Source organism: Cygnus olor, chromosome 5, assembly GCF_009769625.2.
Source record: "Cygnus olor isolate bCygOlo1 chromosome 5, bCygOlo1.pri.v2, whole genome shotgun sequence".
Taxonomy (NCBI): domain Eukaryota; kingdom Metazoa; phylum Chordata; class Aves; order Anseriformes; family Anatidae; genus Cygnus; species Cygnus olor.
In genome coordinates, this window is record NC_049173.1 from 23,644,273 (window position 1) to 23,653,575 (window position 9,303).

At 42.4% G+C, this 9,303-nt stretch overlaps 1 protein-coding gene across 9 annotated transcripts in view; it reads left to right on the plus strand.

Annotated features, from left to right (window-relative positions):
- Positions 1–9,303, plus strand: part of LOC121071097 — a 129,378-nt gene that overhangs the window by 103,685 nt on the left and 16,390 nt on the right. For 4 of the 9 annotated variants that reach the window (XR_005820379.1, XM_040559095.1, XM_040559099.1 and 1 more), the window contains exon 3: positions 4,150–4,307. The exons of 3 other annotated variants lie outside the window; for them this stretch is intronic. Coding sequence is in view for 3 of the 6 variants with exons in the window: in XM_040559095.1 (XP_040415029.1) it covers positions 4,150–4,307 (158 nt within the window). In the remaining 3 variants the exon portion in view is untranslated. Of the gene's footprint in view, positions 1–4,149; positions 4,308–9,066; positions 9,139–9,303 lie in introns of all 9 variants that reach the window. 2 more of the 9 variants (XR_005820380.1, XR_005820381.1) reach the window with 1 other exon arrangement.

Consider the following 9,303-nt stretch of genomic DNA (forward strand, 5'->3'; position numbering starts at 1 on the left):
GCAGAGGAGAATGTGCAGGGAGAAATTGGGTAAGTGTAACTTCTGTTGAAGGAAAGGCAAAAGAAACAAAATGATAATGCTGGTATTTACCAAGGGAATTCAGCCTGCTTTGCAAAGAAGACAAAGACAAGCTTTTTCTTTTTCTTTTCTTATATCCTAAGTGTTTCCTTCCTTTCAAAGAAAAATTAAATTTGCCCAGACAGCAACGCACTTTGAACAGCAGCAACAACTTAGCTGTAATGTAGGCTGTTAAGTTCCGTGGAGCTGGCGCTCAGTCCTCCCATTTGCATGCGGAGTGCAGGGGGGGGTCACACAGGAGGAAAGATAATAAAATTTACATAGCACTGTATGGAGGTCCCAGAAAGAGCATCTCCTAGAGGCTCCCAGTGCTCTTTGCTTTCCGGGTGCTTGTGGTTTGCTGCACTGTTAGGGCCTAGGACTTTCAACGAAACTCAGAGGCCTGTTGGTGCAGTGCTCCAGTGGGACCTAAAAAAAGCTTTGCTTAGACGTGGTGGGAAATGCCTCTTTTCACCCATTCTGTCATTGCATCCTCATCTTCTGCTTATCTCAGAGGACTTGGAGTGTGCTGCTGATTGCCCATTTTGAGTCTGAAAAACTCATGGTTTTACAAAGCTAGGCACTTCGTTCTTGGGCTCACACTGCCTGGCTCTATAGACACGAGAGCTCTTCGGAGAAGGTGGCCCTTTCATCTCCTGCCACACCATATTAATTTTGCAAATGTGACAAGCTCAGCTTCGCAAAAAATACCATATTGCCCGTGTCTTGTTCTATTTAATATTGTATTCAAATGGTCCAAGTGCTCAGCAGTGTGGGCTGGGGGGAATGGCTCTGCAGGTTTCTCTGTCACTTGAGTGGCAGCTGGCTTCCAGAGGTAATTATAGCTATTCGGTGCCATGGTGCACCAGGCCTCTTGGGGATTAGTGGGGCGTCAGGTGCATGACGTCTCAGAGAGAAGCACACAGATGCTTCCCAGGCCCTGACGGCCATAAGCTTTATGAATCGTTATATCCACTTGGACTTGGGACTAAAGTGAAAAAGAAGCATTGCAATGACCTTGCAAAGGGTGTTTTAATTTTTCAGAAGGCCAAAAAGGGAAATTTAGACCTAAGGAGTTTGATTTAAAGTGAATTGTATTGCCATCATGTGGCTGCATGGAAGGTAATGTCGCCTCAGAAAAAATTTTGGAGCTCTGGTTTCTAAGTTAGAAAAGAAACCAAAGTCTTTATACTTATGAAAATTGTTAAGTTAGAATATTAACAAAATCTGTAGAGGAATTATAATAACAATTTAACTACGGTAGTATCCAAGTAAACACTGAAGTGAGTTTAATGAGAGTGATACAGGTAATTGGTATGAATTATAGTCTAATGTGTTCATTAATGTCACTACTTAGTGACATTAGGTGCTTACAGAATTAGGTGCTAGAAACTTTAAGTACTTAGAAAATTAATATGCAAACTAGATAAAGTAGTATGGCATCAGCATGGCTCTTTCATGTCTTCTTTGGGGTGGTGTTTCCAGGCACTGGACTGCATGAAGAGGTATTAGGTAAAAATCCTGTCTGCTCTACTTGAGCAATAAAAAACTGTTAAAACTGGTAACTTGTTAAGTTTCTGCTCAAGTAAAGTGATTTCCTGGAGTTATCACAGTACCAGAAACAAACCTGCCAAAGTAACGTGTTAATTAGGCTCTGTGTGATCTTTAATCTAAAAGTCAGTAATCACTAGGCCAGAATGGGTAGATTTGCAAATACTCATGGTAAACAGAATGAAACTGTAATAGCATCTGTCTGTGCACCTTCAGGGCATATCAGCTGCAGGCTGAGTGCCTCTGCACCTCCACGCCTCCAGCATAGGTTAGTGCAGGATGCAATCCTCAGCTTTAGGCCTTCCTGGTTGAGAGCCCTCTGCCTCCAGCCGCTGATGCTTACCCTCAGGTAGGAACCTAGATGCATTCCCTGGCTGCCATGTAAGGATCCTGTGCTGGTTCCTGTCTTCTGCCTCAAGGTCACCTGCTCTTCCTTCCTTGAGTGGAGCTTGCTCTGTGAGGGACTGATGCTGGATTACCAGGACATCAGGCATGATTTCTGCTACTCCCTCTTTGTTGTAGTACCCACAATGGAAATACAGGTATTACATGAATAAATACAAATATTTTGCTTATGCACTTTTTCCCAGGACAGCAGTAGGTGGAATGTGGGAGGATGAAAAGCAGTTTTCTGTAGGATATAGCCACGCACAGAAAAAGTAATGAGGAATGATGTAGGCAGAAGACTGCAGGAGAATCAAGGGAACTTTTAAGGTACGAGGGGGCAGTGGAAAAGAGGGCAAGGACACTGGAGCAAAACGAAATGAATTCTTTGTGCCAGTCCTTTCCTGTGATTCTAATTTTACTTGATAATTCAACCAATTTACCTGATTCAAAGTTAAGCTCAGTGGTCTATGACTTCCCAGATCACCCCACATGCCTTTTTTAGAACAACTTACTGCTTTTGCTACCCTTCATTACTCCAGTAGAACAGCTGATTTTAATGAGAGAAGTCATGTTTTCAGCAGCTCAGCCACTTCCATCCCAGACCCCTACAGATCTGGATGTACATGGTACACTGTGCAGGCGATTTGTTATTCTTTAGCAGTTTGTTCCAGCATCTGCTCTCCTGACACCTCAGTCTCAGTAGGTGTCTCATCTTCATTACTTGGAAAGGGTAATTTTGGGAGAGATGTCTCTCCAGCAGGTCTCTCTCTCGTGGAGACTCATATAGAGAATCACTATCTTTTGATGTCTGGATAAGCATTTGCCTTTAAGGCCTGCTTCTCCAAGAGAGACTTTCTTATGTGATGCAGCAACAGGTAATAGCCGTCCCTTCTCTATAAAGAAAAGTACCAGGAGCACATGAACATGGGACCAGGAAGAATGCTATGGCTCACGTGTACGTGGATCAGGCTGCATTTCAAAGGTAGCTGTAGTTTCGTTGCTCTGCTTCCTGATGGGCAGCTCTCCCAGAACATCCTTACTCCAAGTCTAATGCCCCTTGCTACCTCTGTTTTGGATTATTTACTGCTAGCTATCAAAACACAGATTTTGGGCAATGGGTTGAATTCTGTTTCTCAGTCAAAGAGGTGATAATTCCTATAGAACAGAACTTGCAGTGAAGATATTGGGAAACCTCTTGCTGATGGGGAAAATATCTTTCAGCTTTTCTGTTGGCTTTGAAGAGTGCTGGGCTTTGCCTGCCTTGTTCAGATGGACTTTCCTCATCCTGTTCTATATTACTGACCCATCTGGAAGTATGGAATATGCAGTAAAAGCATGTAACAGCTGCTTGTCACCCTTCCTGTATGTGGGAGTCTGATTAAGTCCATTGATGCTAAAGCTCTGAATTGACATATTCTCCCTTTTGCTATGCATTTTTCTTCCCTTTCTTTTCTTGTATTGGCTTGCAAACCATGAGAAATCTTCCAAAATTCATTCTAGGAACGGAAGGAACAGAGCAGTCACATTGAGGACTAGGTGAGGAACAAGGTGAAATTAGTGTTTTCCATTGTTAATGAGTGCTTCTCTCCTTTGTGGCCAGGAGGGCGTAGTGTATTTGTGTATTGCACTGTTACTGATACAAGGCTTGGTGGTGAAGGTAAGGCAAAAATCTTCATGTCCATGTTACTGTTTCCTACCAGCCAGATGAATAGGAAACAAGCAGTAAAGCTAGCTATGCCAACTAGTTAAGTAGCAAACTGTGTCAAGTTTTCTTTGCTCTGTCCTGTTTCTTTCACTCTTTTCTCCTTGGAAGCTCAAAATACACGTGAGCACAAAAGCAGGAGCCTTCCTAGGATGACCTCATGAGAGGCCATCCAGCAGAAATAAGCAGATACCTATGGCGTAGACTGGCAGAGAAATAATATTATGCCTAGGTCTGCCCCCTCTCATTAAGAAGTGATGTCTGGGGACTGCGAAGGGAGGGGAGTAACAGAAGAGAGTTGAATTTTTTAACCTGCTTAGCTGCAGTAAATGTGAAGCAAAGGGGTTTTGAACCCTCAGTCAAGTCTAAAGCACTGAGATACAGGGACACTGCTGAATGTTCTTTCTGTGTTATCATTATATCATACTTTTCCTCTCCCTTTTGTTTCAAAGGTATGACATGTTCCCAACTTGCTGCGTAGCAATGACTGGATGGGTGCTCATGAAGGAGATGTCTCATTTCTCATTTGTGGCTGGGAAGTCACCAGGACACGTTCCTGAAGGACATGTAGCCAGCTCTGCTCACCTGGTGTGGCAGTGTCCCAGCCCAGGTTAGCCCCTCTCTCTTGGCATATCGTAGCTGGATTGCAGCTACTCACAGACATAGCCCAGACAGTTTCTGTTGCGGTTTGTGGTGTCTGAGTCTTTTCATTTTTGAAAAGAGTAGTGTATATCTGCCAGGTGAACGATTCATGCTGTGGGAGAGTGCAGAGCCAGACTCACTGAAAAGAACATTTGAGGGATGACCTCTGTGAGAATAAAAGCAACCAGCGAAGTATGGAGCCTTGTACCAAGGAGGTGACAGCATTTGTACTTAGCGTGGTATTTCACCGACAGCTTGTGGTGCTTTATTTTTTCCTTCTGTTTGGATAAATAACACACATGGCAGTCAGGTAGTTATAGGTATCCTACTGCTATCTGTGTGAGAATGTCTGGAGAATTGACAGGACAAATTTAGCAGCATGCTCTAGAACACACAGCAAACTCCAGAATGCATCATTCATACCAATTACATGTCCTAGTATTTTTAGAAGTCCCAAGCATCACTTATCTGAGGTTTCAGCCACTTTTCAGGATATATTTATTTGTAAGCAACATGGCTTGGGGAAGAAGAGCAGAGCAAGGGGCTTGCTTTGTGTGCACTGAGCAGCCACGGAACAGAAAGGACACCCCTGCCCAAAGAGCTGGCAGTAGGCATTGGGTGGAATTGGAAGAAAAGCTTGCTGGGCTAGCATGGCAGTTCTGATACCTGCAGTATCTGTTACAGACATGCAGAAAGGGGGCCACATTTGCTTTTCTATTAATCATATTTTCCATTAGTTTTTGATAGTTACAATAATCACCTTATAATTTTTGTAAACTCAAAACATTTTAATTGCCTCTCCAGGCAGGCATGAGGTTTTGCTTATCCCTTTCCCATCTACAGCTGACAAAGTACATGGGACACAAGGTAGTCCAGGAGCTTTCCTTTTGTTTAGAAAAGGCAGAATGGTCTCTTGATTGAAAAAAGTGGAGAAACACAGCTGTGGAGCGTATGTCATGGCTTTGTCCTCTCCTTTTGGCTGCTTTTTCTCTCATGATTCTATTCCTAGACACACTTAGAAGGTGTTTATGATTTATTTATAAAATGTTTTAATTTGCTGTGGTCACTAAATGTGATCATGGTGGTGTTGCTATAATTGCTGTAACTCAAGTCAGGTTAATAATTATTTTGCCAAATGAACACAGCATCACAGGAATGCCACTATTCTAGTTAAGCACTGGCAACATCACATGCTGCTACGTGCTACCCTGCTGCACGGCTTTGCTGGCTTCTGCAGGTAAATTTCAGGTTCTCTTGAATTGCGCCATGGAGCATGAGGTGAGCATGGTATTTCACTGACAAGGCAGATGCTACATAGTTTTTCTTATTAACTAGACCTGCCATGGAAGCTGCCATGGTCTAGTCTGACTGTGGACTGTGGACTTCATTCCTATCCACTTTGGTTGCTTTGTATTCCTTGCAGGGCTGGAATGTCAGCACACCTCAGGAGAGCCTCAGCAATGGGGAACAATAAACACGGTTAACTGGGGTGACCCTCCTTCCAAGTGGAAGCTATCCAGAACAGTGAACAAGGATGTCCCAAGAGGGGTTTGGAGCAGCTCAGTGTGGTCGGCTGGCACAGGAGACTGCATATTCACCGATGGTCTTCCCACCCACACGGGCAGTGTGTCAGAAACAGGACAGGAGGCAAGAGGCAGGAGAAAGAGAGGCTATCACAGCGGTGAAGAAACCAAAACACAGTGCTGATCATGAGAAATCATAAAGTTGTGATGGAAAGAAGAGATGCACAGAAGCTGCAGTAGCAATTTAGTTTTTTCTGCAGCTCAGAAAAGCTAGAAATGCTCAAGGCAGTGGCAGAGCTGAGGCTAGCACCCAGAAAAGATAATGCCTATGCTAATACAGTTCCCATAAGCATCACTCCCTTAGGACGCTGTTGAATTTTTATGGTTTGATAAAAAAAAAAGCAGTGGGGGAAATAAGTGATTACCCCGGGCTTGGTTACAGGGGTTCATTAGATAGAATAATAGCCGATGAAATTGTATTTCTTAAGATTGACCCAAAGGATCGTTGATTTGTAGTAGCATTAACCACTGGCAAAAAAAATATAAACAAGAGTTTGGTTAATGTGTTTGAGTTTAATAATATAAATGGTAATGGAAAATTACTTGCACAATTGACTGCTTTCAGTGTTGCAATAGAAAAGAATTTACAATGCTGGAAATGTAATTATTGAAGGTGATTATAATTTTGGCTTCAGTTAGATCATTTTCCTTCCAAATACAACACTCTTCACTCCAATGAGATTATTCATAACTTATGTATTGCACTTGACTTAATTGGCATATGGTGTAAATTAAGCCCTCTCAAAAACATGATTTATGTGTTTTGTTCTAACTGATCTATTAAAGGCAGCTTGTTTTGTGTTGATTCTTGCCAATTTAGGCAAAGTGATTTCAGTTTGCTCTGTCATGGCTTCTCCTTATCTGATCACTGTCCTGACTCTTATTATTCAACAATTGCAGTTAAGTTGGAGACGTGTGATAAAGCTGATTGAAAATGTAATGCCAGTTTCTTGAAATCAGAGAACAAAATGCATAGTAATTTCATTCATCAGAATAATGCACTTTTTATAGCGTGGTCAATGTGCTCATTCTAAGCATTTGGAAAAGCAGTAGATTGGTACTTATGATTTTAAAAAGCTGGGATTTCTAAACAGAAAACAAATTTTAAAGTGCAATAGGAAGGAATATATTACCAAAAATCTTTTATCTAATACATCAAGGAATGCATTAAAGATCTTCTGCTTTTAAAACACATTTCTGCTATAACAAAAGGATTAGATCAGATGAAGGCCAAGGAGTCTTTTTAGTTCCCGTATTTTCAGATGGAAAAAAAATGGAGGAAAAAAACCTCTGTTGGGGGAAAAGGCCTCACCCATCTAAAGGCAGAAGGATTCTGATCTGTTAATGTTATTATTGTTAGAAAAATATGGTTTAAATAGGTTAATTTTTTTAAAGCTATTTTGAAGGTAAATGCAAACTTCAGTAGTGCTGTGAATGAAAGCATAACCAAGAGACACAGTGAGTGAATGTTTGCATGTAGACAGATACAGGAAGAGTGACCTGAACCTATCTGTGTGCCAGATAGGGACTAGGGTTTTGTCTTTAAAGCATCTAGCTCAAGTGGTGCAAGGCAGCCATTTGCCTTTCTTACGATCACATTTTCCTAATTTAATTGGTGCAGTGTGTACCCAGTGAAGGGGGTAAGGATGGCAGCTGCACTTCATCCGTACAAAGAAAAGACTAAGGGTGAAATTGAGAGAGACATAGAAGAGTGTGAACATTAGGGAAAAGTGAGCCCGGGACACTGTTCTTTGTGTCTTCTAATACAGGCTGCAACGGCGTGAAATAAGACTAGCTGATGGCATGTTCAGAGCAGGCAAGCAGCTACTTCTTTGAATAGTGAGCTAAGGAACTCATTGCTGCTGAGGAGGCTGAACACTTGTATTGGTTGAAAAAGTGACTGGACAAATTCATGTAAGAAAAATCATCAGGGGTTATTAAACGCAGAGACTTTAGCTCCAGAAGTCTTCGATCCTTAAACGTCTGGGAGACTTGCTTTTATACCTCCTTGCCCTTTTTTTTTTAACATTCTCTGGTCATCTGCTGCTGGCCACTTTTGGAGTGAGGGAACTGGCCTAAATGTGCCTGTGGTCTGAACCAGTACAGCTGTTTCTGCATGTGCTGCCCAGCGATGGTTGCACAACGCTTTCAGCAACCTTAGCATGTGACTGGTTAGATTTAAGAAGGGCTCAGTGAAGCACTGAAGTCTGTAGCAGTCTGTGATGAGTCAGTGGTAGCTGTTGTCTTTCTCAGTTTTTCCTACTAATGATGCTTTGAGCCTTTGGCCAGTTCTGGTCTTTCCTGTGACTTCACTCCTGCTTACCATTATTTGGATGCTGCTATTCCCAGGGCTGATGACATTTCTAGCCTTACCCAAGCCTCAAGGAAGGAAGCACACAAACACCATAACCATGCTGGTCCTCTCAAAGCTGATTAGCGCTTATAGAAAGAGACTTTCTGGCTGCAGTTCTTTTGGATCGTGGCTGTTGCTTTTGGCTGGCTGGCAGCAGTGTTAGAGTCAGGACTGCTGTGTTTTGCTGAACCATCCTTGGGCTTCCTAAACCCCATGCTCATTAGTCACTTCTCATCCTCTGTCTTTTCCAGCCACCCCTAGCACACTGCTAGGTTAGTCCTCCTGTTCTCCAGGCACAGGTGCTCAGGTTTTTCCACGGTGTCATTTCAAATAGGTTGCAGTGGGAGAGACTGACGTTGTAAAGAAATGGGCACAAAGCACAAACTCTCCAGCTTTCTGTTACTGGAAAGTTGAATGCTGAAATTTTCTGTACATTATCTGATGTTTGCTTTCATTCTGTGCGTAATACCTTAGCCTGAAAAATGCTGTTGGTTTTCCTTTTATTTTGGGTGCAGGTAGTCACAAGCAACTACCTCAATCATGTTTTAACATTTGGAGCTGAAGAACATATCTCAGCAGTTAAACGTGCCTCTAACTTGATTTGAGTTTAAAGAACTCAGTGTAAAGAAACCTCCCCAGCTACTCACAAAAAAACCAAACAAACAAAAACCAACACCCTACTATTTCCTATGAAGCTCTTCTGTACGATGAAATTTCAGGTTGTCCAGATTGTCCTCCGCTTTTCTCCCACTCCCAAAGTACTATAAGCTTTTTATTTTTTTTATTTCCAGAGTGATTGAATAATAGTAAGGAAAGCCTAGAAGAACCTGATTGTTGCCAAAGCAGAACGGTGCCCAGGAAATGTAAGGAAGGCAGTTGCTACTTTAGAAGTATGAGAATGAGCAAAGTTTAGATCCCTCAGAGTGTTTGAAGTGGGACGCTGATCTCTATAGTCCTCTAACTACCCTTACCGATCCCTTGAGTCCAGCAGCTCCAGGTGCCACATCAACTTTTCAGAACCCCCAAAC